Here is a 14,946-nt window from a genome sequence, read left to right as displayed (position 1 = left end):
TTCCTCATGGAAACAGGACATTTATTCTTTTGTGCCATTTAGAATTAAGAGATGAGGTATTGCAGATATCTTGCTTCAGACTCTGATGGGATGTGAAAATTATATTCTTAATTAGTTCTGATAACTATTAACTATTTTTTAAATCTGTGGAGTTGTGGGTTTCCAGTTGGTGGAATCATTCAGAAACTGAATCTATATATTAGTCACAAGCTTTGAAATTGTAATAATTTGCAGAAGCTTTTGGAGTGTATACTGGAGTTTTTGCAGATAGTTTGATTACTTCCAGTTTGTGTGTAGAATTTTGGTCTTTTCTGTTCTGAAGCATATATTTGGTCTATAACTTAGATTTTAATACATGTGTACTCACAAAATATCTGTGAAATTCAGAACTGATGATCATTTTTTATGTTGTAGTCCATCTCGGTCCTCTTGGTGGCTTGTAATATTCTTTGCCTGTTGGTTGATGAAACAGCCATGCCAAAGGGAACAAGGGTAAACTGCTTTAAATGTCTTTCTTTTGCAAAAGTGTTCTGTATATATACCCTGAGTGTTTCAAATAAGTAATTTAAAACATCACCTTTCTGTACCTATGTTTCAGGTTGTATGAATTTCTTTATGTAAAGAGCCTTCGTAAACAGTGTTCATGACCTATGACTTGTTTCTAATTTCTTACTTTCAGTTGTCTAGCCCTTTTATCGGATATCATTTTCCTTTTAGACTTTGTATCACAGTTTACTTTTATTTTGCTGTAGTTCATACTTGGAATTCTTTACGAAAATTTATACTCTGTGAAATAGTGATGTGGAAGGAGTTTATTGGATGGAGTCATAGTGTTTGGTGAAGATCCTGATATGTGGCTGGTAGGCACTTAGGTTTCAAGAGAGTCACACATTTTATGAAACTGAGTCAAATGTTTAGTTACTAGAGGAGAGTCAGATATATATCTTTTCATGAATTAACTTTGTTTCCTCTCTTGTTTAAAAGTTGATGATTCTATTAAATTCTATCTTTTAGCCTGTTTAAATATATTCTCCATATAGAAGGTAGTTATCACTAAAGATGTATATTTAGCATACTTCTAGGACTCTGTAGACTTTTGATTACTTAAAGTAGCATTTACATTCTAATGTTTTCATATATTTTTCTAAGTCAGTAGCTTTCTTATTCTCCATAGAAAGGACTTCAGAACTCTTCCAGACTTGTAGTGCCACTTCTCTCTCTGAACCAGAGGGATGTATCCCTTTCCTCTTGTAGGAACAAGCCAGCATCAACCTAAATTTCTTCCCTTCAGTCCACAATGGAGATGCCCTCCTCTTTCAGTTTCAGGCATATTCTCCAGTTAGATCCTGCCCTCCTCTAACTTTTGCTGGACCTTATGCCTTCTGTTACTGCCCACTGTCTAGCCTGCCACCAAGCTTTCCAGGTGCCTCATTCCACAAACAACACTGAAGGGTACTTCGTCTGCAACCTGGTCTTTATCTTTTGTTTAGACCCAAATTCATTGATAGAGCAGGAAGTTATCTACTGTGTTGGCTTCTGTTCACTTTGTGACCCTCTGTTATACATTGCACGCTGCGTAAGTCCCATGCCACCATGGTACGTTTTTGTACCATCCCCTTAGTGTATCATAGAGAGGGAGTTATACCTTGTAGGACCCATGCATGATTCTATAAATAAATCAGATCATCCTAATCCTGCCTGGAGGACTTCTCTTGAGACAGGGAATATATCCAAAATGTTTTTCACCCAGCCAGTAAGCCATTAGCATTATTCATTTCTTTGTCAAAAGATTAACAAAACGTTGATAGGTCTTTGATTTGTATATATATATATATGAAATTTCCATGAGTATTCTTAACTTCTTTAGGCCAAAAGTAGAATGTGTATATGATATGTATGATATTACTTATTGGTTTATTTCTTTATTAACCTGGCTATACATTCTAATTTTCCTGGTCTTTCTGTTTGCTACGATGAGAGCTGGTAGTAGAACAGTAGTTCGCATTTGAATACTTCCTTTAATTGGTGAGCTGTGAAAATACTCTAACTACTTTAATAAATTATGTTTTTGCCTGTTTGGTCTCATTAATAAATACTAATTTTTCTGTTTTTTTAAGTTCTAGATAAAGATAGGTTTCCAGAATAGGTGTAATGTTTTGGAAAACTGTGTAGTGTTACATTAAAAAAATCTGTGTTAACTAAGTTTTATCTTTTAAAAATGTCCAAATTCCCAAGGAAGATTTGGGGAAACAAAATTTTCAACTGTAGAAATAGGATATGCACATTCAGTATTTCTATGCTTAGCCTACTTTGATATATTTTAATTGTATAATTTTTATATGTTGTCATAGGGTTTATTTAAATAACTATATCTTCGATTCCTGTGGTACAGTTTTAAAAAAATTTCTTCCAATAATATTCAGGGCTCTTAACAATAAGCATAATATCATTTTTATGAGTAAATTACATTTTAGATAAATCAGAGATGTTTTGAACTTGTTGAAATTATTAACACATGGTTGCATTAGTTGATGAATGCAGTCTAGTGTCATGTTTTATTCTTAGAAAATCTAGATGCTATTTTAGGGTATTAAACAGTCCTAATTCCTGTATTTAAGAAATAGTTTTAGGGAAAGCAAATGTATAGTGTCATTGAATTCTGAAAAGTGGTTTTTTCCTCCCCAGGGTCCTGGAATAGGAAATGCTTCTCTTTCTGCTTTTGGTTTTGTGGGAGCTGCACTTGAAATCATTTTGATTTTGTATCCTTTCTTTAACTAAACATTGTTTAACAAATTTTCTGTTTAGTTTCTGGGACAGTGGTAATTTACTAAGACACTTGCCTAGAAGGGAAAAACAAGTCAGTCTTCCTCAAGCACGCCAAGTGGCTTTTTGTTTTGTTTTTCCTTTGGACCTCAAGAGTTTCTGGAGAATACTGAGAACTTAAGGAAACTTGCATTCTTTGGAGAGTTTTTTCCTTGATTCTCACAGCTATCTTATGGTATCCTCTGTTGTCGGTTTCTATAGCCTGCGATTTTTTGGAAATTTTATTCCCAAGAAGGATGACACGACTATGACAAAGGTAAGGCAAAGTCTTAGGTGCCCCTGCCTCCCTTTTGCATCCCAAGGCAAATGAACTGTTTTATTTTTGTAATTGCCCTGAATGGTTCATTTGCCGAGATAGGTATTTGTTTGTAAATTGCATAAACACAAACTGAAAGATTTTGAAAATGCTGAATGAGTGGGAAAAGGATGTGCTGCTCTGTTTAATTTGGATGGCATCCATTCACTTGGAAATGCATAGAACTGCAGAGCTTGTTAACCAGCTACAGAAGGCTACTGAAAGGGCTCTTTCTCCGCTAAAGAAAACGTATTGCTAATGAGTAACTTTGATTGTGCAAACTGTACTTCAGGGAGCTTGTTTGAAATCTGAAGAACTTAGTTGCTACAAGTAGTAGAGACAAAGTATTTCAAATTTGAATAATTAAAGCAAGACGGAAGAGTTCTATTCAGAAACATTTTGTCGTCTGAGGCTAATTTGACTTCCTACAATGTGTCATTGGCTTTGGAATGACAAAGACTGTTACCTTATATAGTGACTACATCTTTTTAAAATATTCCCACAGCCTGACCATGAAGAATAAGTAGTAAGAGCTGGTTTCTTTTCTTTTTATTATAGATCACATATTTTCAGCCATCTTAAAAAGGAAAAGTTATTTTATGTACTTTATTTACGTATCTATAGAATGCTCTAACTTGTTGAGATACTTAGCGTCTAGTGTCAGTGATCGTCAGCATTCATCAGTATTTCAGCTCCTTTTATTTAATAGGAAAAAATAAGCGTCGGACACATTGGGAATGAATTATTAGAATTTAGGGGTTTTAGATTTCTAGCATTTTGGTATTAAAATTTGTAATAGTTGAATGTGTTAGAAGTAGATATTATATATCTTGAGCAGTAGGCTGGCTTTAAAAATATAGTCAGAAGTATTAAGTGTATTCATTCTATTTTACTTGACAGGCAAACCTTTTTAAAATTGGCAACTGCAACCAGTAATGTAAGATGCGTTGTCTGAGACGTGATTTCAGTGTCCTATAACTTGATAGTCATGCCAACTACTGTACCTGTCTTTTAGAACTTTACAGATGTAACTTTAAATATTTGTAGAAAACGTTTCTTACTCTCTTTAAGTCCTGTGTTGAGTGATATCATTAAGAAGTTAGCAGAGTGCGGTGCGGCAGTGCAAGGTGAGTAGGATGTGCAGGGAGTTCCCAGAATGTGAGTGCACGGACTGCATGCGTGATTCCGCTGTCTGACTGCCCAATATTCTTTGTGATCCCCACATAGATCATTGGGAATTGTGTGTCCATCTTGGTCTTGAGCTCTGCACTGCCTGTGATGTCAAGAACACTGGGTAGGTTTCCGGGAGAAATGTCCATTTGAAGTCCATACCTTGTTAATTGTATCTGTCTTCAACTTCTGCCTTAATTTGTAGTTTCTGCACTTTTTCAAAAAGACCATCCTTTGAAATGTAACATTTCCTTTCACACTATTTTATGTTTACTTCTGTACTTAGGTTATGTAAGAACCATACCAAAACAAGTAGTTTTATCAAATAAAGACCATTTATTTTTTTAAATACTTAAAAATGTTCCTTCTTCGAACAGTGGGCAGTTTTTTCTACTGAGTAGTTAAGCTTTTTGAGTTCTCCAGTGAGAAAACTGTGATATTTAAAAAAAAACAAACAACTGTTTAACGTCTAGAAAGTATTAAACTAATTTGTCTTATATGAAATGTTTTTTAAAAACTTTTAATATGTGGTTTAAAAAATTGAAAATGTGTAAAACTTACTTTAAGCTGCTTCGTGTCCATGAAATAGACTTGAAAACAGGGACATCTTTGAGAGCATGAGCTGATTTCAAGGGTGTCCTTTAGTGTTTTAATTTTTTTCTTGCCTGTCATTTATATAGTTTTCTTAATTTTTTATAGGAAGGATCTTTTAAAAGTAATACATTTCTACGTTGTCATTAAAATAGTTGAACAAATCTTCACTTGGCCTTCTTCTCTTTTATAAAGCATGTTGCAGTCTATGATCTCGCTTCTTGGCTAAATATTATTTCAGACAAAAGTTTCCGTTAGGCAGTTCTGTTTGGTTTTCTGGGCTTAGGTTTCCACTTAAGAGTGTTCACAAATGATTAGAAGAATCCCATCATTCAACCTCGCCAACTTGTTCATAAGAAAAATTACTAGTCGCTTTGAGTTGCTTTTGTTTACCTCTTCTATTGCCTCCCTTGTTGATTCAAGACTCCTGGGCAGCAGGGAGGCAGGATGCGAGTGGGAAATAGAGGCTTTATGGTTATCTGTGCAACCCTTCCTGAGAATTTCATGTTTTAGCAAGAAGTGAAATCTAAGTATTCAATGGGAAGGGACCGCTGTTCCGTAGACGAATACACAGCTTATTTACTCAGTGGTCTCACCTCTTTTGTGTTTGCTTTACAGGACTTGTTATTGTTTTGACATCTGCTTATGGGGTGCTAATCTTGAAAATGCCAAAAGTATGCACGACAGTAACTTCATTTGTAACTTAGTGATATCGTTTGTATTGTCACAGTCCAACGGTAATTCCTATGATATTATAGCCACCCCACCGTTTAGTCATTTCAAAAACTTACTTACTGTGATCTGTTACTTTAGATTAATTGTTATTAGTGATACATACTGAATTTATGGAAGAAAATTGCATGGTAGGTATACTTTTAATACAAAGAAAACAAATTAATGGCAAAATTTGCTTTTTGAAGATCAACAAATTAAATTCCTGAGTAGTTTGCCATAGAGATAACTAAAAAGAAGAAAAAGAAAGATGGGACAATTAGAATGCAGCTAACAAACGCCTGGACCCAGCTGTCCAAACAGGATTAATGGAGCGCATTAGGGTACAGTGAGTCATGTGGCGCTTTGCAAAATATCAACACGCACTGCATTACAGGTTATGCCCAGTGGCACTGAATAGATGAAAAGAAGTAAATACGTTAAACAGATTCATGGAGGCTTTTCACAGTATTAAAAAAGCAAATTTCTGGACTAAAAGAAGCAGCTTTATTTTAGTATTATGGGAAATGCAAACTAGAGAGTTACTTTGTAATTCCTCTATTAACCCTTTAGGACCGAGCCTTTGATTTTTAAGAAGATATAATGTGGAGAATTGTCATGAATGTTATCCTGGTGTATAACAGGGTTTTGATTTACCAGCTGAAAAGCTCATAAGCCTAGAATAGAGGATGTGTTTCACAACCACATTCCAAGCTATGAAAGTTTTTACTCTTTCTCATTGCCTCTCCAAAGGAAAGCCTGACTCTTAGTGTGCTCTCATCTGCCCCTGGGAATTCCACCAGCACCACCCATCTCTACAGTGAAATGAGAATTGAAATAGCAGGGAAAATCCAACATTACCTGTACATGAGCAGCTCTTCTTTTGTTTCAACAGTTTATCAGTGGTAGTTTTTACTTTAATTGTAAATGGAAAATACATTAAATCCTGTGTAAGAGAATTTGATGATATTTTTGCTTCAAAAATGAAAGTGTTACATGAGTTTTTTGGTTTTTGGTTTTTTAGTTTGCGTATTTTAATTTGCTAGCTGGTGTCGTCGGTGCAGCGGGGGTGTCATGAAACTCTAGCTTTAGACTTCAGTGCCTGGCGTGATAGGACGCATTCATTCAAGAATTCCTTTGATCAGTTTCTTATATTTGATTATGGAAGAATTTGCACTAATTGAAAAGTTGCCACAGAGTAGATTTCATAAGCATATCACTTGACAACGAAGAATTAAATTGTGAGGACGAGGGGCGCCTGGGTGGCTCAGTGGGTTAAGCCTCTGCCTTCGGCTCGGGTCATGATCCCAGGGTCCTGGGATCGAGCCCCGCATCGGGCTCTCTGCTTGGCAGGGAGCCTGCTTCCTCCTCTCTCTCTGCCTGCCTCTCTGCCTGCTTGTGATCTCTCTGTCAAATGAAATGGATGAAATCTTTTAAATAAATAAATAAATAAATAAAAAATTAAAAAAAAATAGTGAAGGCAATTTTGACCATGTATTTTAAGCTAAATGTAATTAATATAAATGATGGTTTTATTGTCTGTAGGAAACACAAAGAATCTAAGCTTAGCATTTCTTATTCAAACTCTTTAAAGCCCTTTAAAAATAAAGCCATGTCAGTGCATATGAGCTTTGCTGCCTGTTTAGACTTTATAGTTCTGAAGAATCCAACATTTTGGAAGACTTGATGTGCAATGAACAGTTCACTGTTTGCTTTGACGCTGACAAGAGGAAGTAACTGGTGAACATGGTGAAAATAGAACAGCACCAAGCCTAAAGAGCTCCCTGTACATGCCCACACTTTTCTGCAGTAAAATATTTTAAAAGCAGCAATGAATTCTGTAAGAACAGATTTTGGAGGATTACTGATATGCTCCAATTATGCCTAATCAAGAAACTACTGTGAGATGGACTTCATTTTGCATTCCCCTTCAGGCATCCCACCCGTGTGCAGTCGCCTTTAACAGGGAAGATTTCTCTCAAATGTAACCAAAAGACTTTGCAATGATGTTACTAATTTCTTTTATAAAATTATCTTTATAGTTATTCTGTTAAACGGAAGTTCTTTCTGTAACTTGTAAGCTGTACAAGGCCCAAATGCAGATTTTTAAAAGAAAATATACTTAGGATTTTAAGACAAGAACACTTACTCCTTTGAATCACCTTGAATTTATTTTTTAGTATTTCCATGTATTTCTCATCTGGGTCCCATTTAGTCCTTCATCTTGCAGGAGATAAAGTGGATTACTCCTTCATTCCTTAATGAAGGGAACCTGTTTAAAAACTGCTCCGTCCTGGGGAGGTCATGATTTAGGGTTTCATAAATATACTATTAATCTTTACCCTGGGCTGCTTCTCTCCAGTTCTCAGTGTAAAATAAAAGTGAATGATGCTTAGAAATGACAAGTGCAAAATATTCCTAACTATGACTTTGATGTAAAAATAATTTTAAACTCCTTCCTGAAAATTTTTCAGCAAAAAATTTGTCTATGATTTACTTACATTCAGTTATATTGCAGAGAGAGTGGCCCTAACTGACTTTTGGTTGAATACTATTGTTCTTATATCTGAACAATAAATTTGTATATCTACCTATGTGTATATCTAGTTATAGTTTTTAATAATAAAGAGAAAGTTACTCTGTGTCAGATGTCTAAAAAAGAGTTAAGAGATTAACTAATGCTCAGTCCCTAAATGCTCTTTATTCCCAATTATCTACTTGTTCTAGTCTTACGATGCCACTTTTACTTCAGGGAACTTAGTCCTGTCTGAGGAAATGTCATATTGGGTGGCCAATCTTTCCTAAATAATTTAGCCATCGTTCAGATACATCAAATATTTAAAATTTTAGTTTGTTATAAAATATTTTTATATGAAAATAATTCTAGTTAGGACAATTTAGCTAGAAGGAGGCTTAAGAGGTGGGGGCACCTGGGTGGCTCAGAGGGTTAAGCTTCTGCCTTCAGCTCAGGTCGTGATCTCAGGGTCCTGGGATGGAGCCCCACATGGGGCTCTCTGCTCAGTGGGGAGCCTGCTTCCCCATCTCCATCTGCCTGCCTCTCTGCCTGCTTGTGATCTTTCTGTCAAATAAATAAAAAAAAATATTAAAAAAAAAAGGGAGGCTTAAGAGGTAATCTTTAAAATGTTACAGTTAAAAACCAGACAGTAGGGGCACCTGGGTGGCTCAGTAGGTTAAAGCCTCTGCCCTCAGCTCAGGTCATGATCCCAGGGTCTTGGGATCCAGCCCCGCATTGGGCTCTCTGCTCGGCGGGGAGCCTGCTTCCTCCTCTCTCTCTCTGCCTCTCTGCCTACTTGTGATCTCTGTCTGTTAAATTAAAAAAAAATTTTTTTTTAAATAAATGAATAAAATCTTAAAAAAAAAAAACCAGACAGTAAGCTATAATAAGGGTTCTACTTTGTACTAAGAAAAAAGGCCTGTAGCCTGGCTGAGAATACTTCATAGCACACTTGCACACAGTCAGTTCTGAGACGGGTGAATATATTATCTCCTTCTTTGTAGGAGATTTTATTTTAAAATTAATTTTAATCATTACATAAGTATAGACTTGAATAAATTCTCCTTATAAAGAATACTAAAAGTTAGAGATCAAGCCGCAGTTCCTTGTGACCACCAGTTTTACTCCCGGTCCCCTGTTCAGAGTGTCCAAGTCTTTGGCTCGTCCTCCAGAGGTACGTGGACATACCTGGTGCCTCTACGGGAAACGTGAAATCCTCATCTGGGGTCACCGGGATGCTGGCTCTGGCCATCGGTCTTGTTCCTCGTGTTGACTCCTGACCTCAGTGTGCTGTCCAGTAGGATCTGACATCATTTCCTCTACCGGAACTCAGTCATCTGCAAAGGAATTTCAAACCCCAAACATCTCTTTCTCTTCAGGTCACCAGTGACCTCGTAATTGTCCAATCTTGTGGATTCTGTTTTTGTCTTAATTGCTCCATGGCATTTGCTGTTTGAAATTCTACTTCCTCTATCTTTTCTTTATTTCTGGTCCCCATCCCCCCTTTTCTTTCTTTTCCTTTGGCCATTTCTTAACTATCTCTTTTACTGCTCCTCAGGTATACCCATACCCTTGTCCCCAAACCCAGACCTCCAGCCCAGCACGCATCCCTGAGCAAAGAACAGATAATGCGAACTGTGCACCATGTGGGCGCCATCCCACACTGGTCATTTCTTCGGTGGGACCCACACTGTGTGTGTCTCTCTCTGTCCTTCTCACCTTCCTTCCCTCCCACTACCCCTTCCTTTCCCTCCCTCCCTCTCTCTCTCCTCTGTGTTTCCTTTCAGTCCTTGGCCACTGTCTATCTAACAGGCCAAAGCAGAAACTAGAGAGTTATGTTAGATGCATCTACTTCTTCATGCTGACGACTAATGGTGATACTCAGCTTCCTCTTGTGGACATTTCTCACATTTGCTTCTTCCTCCTGTTTCCCTTACAAAAAGGTGGAAAGAATCAGACTCCTGTAAACACCCAAACAGAGAGTTAAGTATATGATTTTATTTTTAGTACTTTATTGTTAGGGAATGTTAATGAAACCAATTTTTTTTTTAAAGATTTTATTTGTTTGACAGAGAGAGATCATAAGTGGCAGAGAGAGAGAGAGAGAGGAGGAAGCAGGCTTCCTGCTGAGCAGAGAGCCCGATGCGGGACTCGATCCCAGGACTCTGGGATCATGACCTGAGCCGAAGACAGAGGCTTTAACCCACTGAGCCCCCCAGGTGCCCGAAACCGATTCTAAACAGCTGTTCTTTTCTTTGAGGGGACTAGAATAAGAAGTGAAACCGGAGCAAATGACCTGAAGTCGTACTTACTTTTCCAAATCAGGAGGTGTCCTTGAGGGACATTTTGGGGCCTCCGTATCTGGACGTTTTCTTCAGGAAGGGAATAGACAGTTTCTGTCTAGTTTCGGGGATGCTTACATGCTCACCTGTTTGAGAATCAGCACTTAGGTGCCTCTTGGACAGTGATTTTCATTCCCGTTCACTGGCTTTTAGTTGGTTAGAATTTTTGTAGTCGAGTTCATCTGGCCTACTAGTTAAGTTACCTGCATATTAGGACAAACTGAATTCGTGGCATGCAAATCGTTGTGACTAAAATTGGTTTGACATTTGCAAACACGCTTGCCCTCTCTGAGCTCTGGCTCACGTTGCTCCAATTTCTCTCCTCACCTGTTGGCCTGCCTGGTTCCTCCCCATCCTCCAAGGCCGGGTCACAGGCGGGTCACACATGAAGCTCTTTGATTCTGACGCATCCAGCCTTGTGTTGTACTTAACCTGCCTATATTGGCTTTCTCAAGAAGCTTTCTACCCCTTAAAGGATAAGAGCATATTTTATGCATCTTTTGATCCCTTCCAGCGTCTAGTCAGTACGTATCTGCAGTGCCAGCGGGTGCCCCGGCATTGAATGTGGCCTGTGGTTTGGAGTAGGTGAACTGGGAAATTGGGTGTCTTGCTTCCATCCTGATCATCTTTAGTTCCATGTTTCAGGCTAGTTTGACCAAGTATTTTAGTCTTATCATTTAAAAAGACTCTTATAATAATAACTGAAAGGTAAAAACAACCCAGAGAAATGCATAAACAAACCGTGGTCCAGTACGTACAGGGGATGCTGTTCAGCCATAAAAAGGCGTGACATCTAAGTGAAATGAGCCAGTTGCAAAAAATCAAATATTGGGTGACTCCTCCTTACACGAGGTGCCTAGTTGCCTAAATCCTAGAGACCGAAGGGGGAATGGTGGTGGCCAGGGTCTGATGGGGAGAGGAAAATGGGGAGTAGTTTTTAAATGGGTACAGTTTCAGTTTTGCAAGATGAAAGTCCTGGAGGTTAGTTGTACAATAGTGTGAATGTGCTTTACTATATAAATTCTGTGTTATGTGTATTTTACCACAATTAAATAAAAAAGAAAAGAATACTGTAGTGACACAACATGGATGAACTTTGAAAACATGATCCTGAGTGAAATAAGTCAGGCACAGAAATCCACACGTTGTAGTATGCCTATTATATGAAATGGCCTGAGTAGGGAACTCGACAGGGAAAGCAGATTAGTGGTTGCCAAAGACTGGGGGAGGTGTGATGGGGGAGAAACTGCTTAATGGGTCTGGGGTTTCACTTCGGGGTGGTGAGAGTGTTTTGGAACTAGATAGATTTACACAACATTGTTAGTGTACTCACTGCACTGGATTGTTTACTTTAAAATCGTTAATTTTATGATGTGAATTTCATCTTAATAAACTAATATTTTTTAAAGACCCTTACACAGTATAACAGTAGACAGTAAATATTTGCTCTCTCCTCTGTTTCCTTGATGTGGTAATGTCACTAATCCTGAGGTCTACCTATTTTTAATGATCATGAGTCAGCTTTGAGTGTTCTCTGTTTGCTACCCTCGTATTAGGCACTGGATAGAGGAAGGGGGAGCAGACAGCAGGGGCCTGACAGTAGAGACAACATAACCAGGAACACCCTCCGCCCTCCCTCCTCTCATCCACAGTCTTCTCTTGATGTAATGGCTAGTCTGGCGCTCCATCCCCTTCTCTTACAACGAAAATGGGACCTGCCACTCGCCTGCTCTCTAGGCTTCAAAGATTTCTGCCATTAGAATAAGGTTCTGTCTTGTTAAGGTGGCACAGGAGGTCCTTTGAACCTAATCCGCGCTGGTCAGTCCGCCTTCACTTCTCGGCACTCCGAGCCGCACCCACTTTGAACCATGATCAATGACCGCGGTGTTCTTCGGGTGTACCGGATGGGAACACGTTACTGCTCTGCTTTGCGCGCCTTTGAACATGGGACTTCATCTGACATGAGTGATTTTGTTCACCTCGTTTCCTGGCCTACCTAACATGCCATTCAAGGCTTGGCTCAGCCATTTAACTCCACAGAGAAAGTTGTCCCCGAGTTTCTGCCCTTCAGGCCTCCCTCCCACGGGCCCACCATCACCTGCTTCATTCTCCCCACATCTGCCTCGTCACTGGGCAGGTTGCATTCTAAATGCTCACTTCTCCCCCCCCCCATAAAACTGGGCAGTCTGTCTGCATGCAACTTTCAGTACATCTGTGGGAATTCATGCTTCTGATTTTCTATTTTACTTAACTACACAGACATGTAGTTATGCTGGAAATGTATATGAATATATGGACTGTGTTATTGAAAGTCTTCCTTTCTTAGGATGTGAAGACAATTCCATAAAGGGAATAAATATCTTACACGCCCACTTTGTAACTCCTACAGTACCTGTATAGCATTAGGAATATGATAAGGACTGAAAAATACTCTAAAAATTTAACTTATAACAGGAGCAAATATAGAAATACAGAATTTCTAATTAAATCTAATCGCCACAGCCATAAACTAATGTAGGCAAGCATGCTATGGCGCGTATATAGTCTGAAGCCTAATAAATGTATTTTAATAGCTTTACTGAGGCATAATTGACGTACCATAATCTGGACATATTTAAAGTACAGTTGACAAGTTTTGTTTCGTTTTTTTCAAGTTTTGACTTACTTGTACACCTGTGAAACCATCACCACAATCAACTTAGTGAACATCCTTGTCACCTCAGAATGTTTCCTTTTAGCCATATGTCGTTCCTCCCTCACACCTCTCCACCGTATCACACCCCCACCCTGTATCCCCAGGCAAACACTGACCTGCTTTTTAGAACTATAGATTAGTTCATGCTTCCTGGAATTTTATATAAATGAAATCATACAGTATGTAGTTTTCGTCTGGCTTTTAAGATTCACTCCGGTTGCTGCATGTATCAGTAGTTCATTTTTATTGTTGACAGTGTTTCGTTTCATGTGTGGACCACAGTTTGTTTATCTCGTCACCCCCCGAAGGACGTTGGACGTGTTTATGACTTCTTTTATAAGTAAAGTTGCTGTGAACATTCACATCCAAGTCTCTGGGCATATGCTTTCATTTCTCTTGGATAGTAACTAGAAAACGGAAAGCCTGGTGTATGCTCTATTTTTTCGGAAACTGCTAAACTCTTCCAAAGTGTTTGGGAATCCTGGTTCCTCTCCATCTTCACCAACACCGGTACAGTCCGTCAGTTACTGCTTCGGCGTTCTAATAGGTGTGTAGTGGTATGTCTCTGTGGACTTACCTTGAACCTTCCGGATGACTAATGTGCTCATTTGCTGCCTATATCTCTGTTGAAGTATCTGTTCAGATCTTTGGTTCACTTTAAAAATTGGGATTATTTTCTCATTGTTGGGTTTTGGGTACTGTTTATATATTCTGGATAAAAGTCCCTTATCAAGATATGTGATTTGCAAGTAATTTTCCCATTTGGTGGCTTGTTTCTTAATCTTCTAACAATATTTTTCAAAGGATAGATATCCTTAATTTTGATGAAGTCAAATTTACCAATTTTTCCATTTGGATTGTACTTTGGTGTTATATCAGTATACTGAATCTTTCTCTAACCCCAAATCACTTAGATATCTCCTGTGTTTTCTTCTAGAAGTTTTATACTTTTAGGTTTTAGGTTTTGTACTTAGATCCAGAAATTAACTCCCGTTTTGAGTTAATTTCTGTATATAGTATGAGGTATGAATTGAGATACATTTTTTTTTTTTTTTTGCATATGGGTAGCCAATTATTCTAGCACCACTGCTTGAAAAGCCTATTCATTTTCCCTCTGAATGGCCTTGAAAACTTCATGGAAAATCAGTTGTCCATGTATTTGTGGGTGTGGGTTTATTTCTGGACTCTATTTTGTTCCATTGATGTCTCTGTTTGTCTTTACATCAATACTGCACTGTCTGGGTTGCTGTAGATTGATCGTAAGACTTGAGATCAGGCAGTGAAGTCTGTTCTTTTTCAGAGTGGTTTTAGTTATTCTAAGTCCTTTGCATTCCCTGTGGCTTTTTAAATTAGCTTGTCATTTTCTACACAAATGTCTGCGAGGGTTTTGGATTGTGTTGAATCTGTAGAACAAACTGGAGAGGATTAAGATCTTTACAATATTGAGTCTTTCAGTCCCTGAGCACTGTATACTTATTTAGTTCTTTAATTTGCCTCTGCAAAGTTTGCATTTTTTGTTTAGGTCTTGCACATTTGATGCTGTTGTAATGGTATTTCTTTAAAAGTATAATTTCTTGTAATAGTTCATGGCTGGTACATAGAGATACAGTTGATTTGTGTATATTGGTCTTTCATTCTGCAACCTTACTAAACTCACTTATTAGTAATAGTATCTGTTTTGTAGATTTTGTTGAATTTTTGTTGGTGATGATGATGTCTGTGAATAAAAATAGTTTTACTTCTTCCTTTCCAATATGGATGCTTTAATTTATTTTTCTTGTCTGTTGTGCTATCTGGAGCTCCG

The 14,946-nt window shown here is 38.0% G+C and overlaps 1 protein-coding gene across 4 annotated transcripts in view; it reads left to right on the top strand.

Moving 5' to 3' along the window:
* LMBR1 (limb development membrane protein 1) overlaps nt 1-14,946 on the top strand; it is a 164,388-nt gene that overhangs the window by 130,962 nt on the left and 18,480 nt on the right. For all 4 annotated transcript variants that reach the window (XM_044246920.1, XM_044246918.1, XM_044246917.1 and 1 more), the window contains 4 exons: nt 415-492; nt 2,686-2,759; nt 2,989-3,079; nt 4,346-4,412. In XM_044246920.1, the coding sequence (XP_044102855.1) occupies nt 415-492; nt 2,686-2,759; nt 2,989-3,079; nt 4,346-4,412 (310 nt within the window). The remainder of the gene's footprint in view (nt 1-414; nt 493-2,685; nt 2,760-2,988; nt 3,080-4,345; nt 4,413-14,946) is intronic.

Source organism: Neovison vison, chromosome 4, assembly GCF_020171115.1.
Source record: "Neovison vison isolate M4711 chromosome 4, ASM_NN_V1, whole genome shotgun sequence".
Taxonomy (NCBI): Eukaryota; Metazoa; Chordata; class Mammalia; order Carnivora; family Mustelidae; genus Neogale; species Neogale vison.
This window is presented reverse-complemented; position numbering and strand designations above follow the sequence as displayed.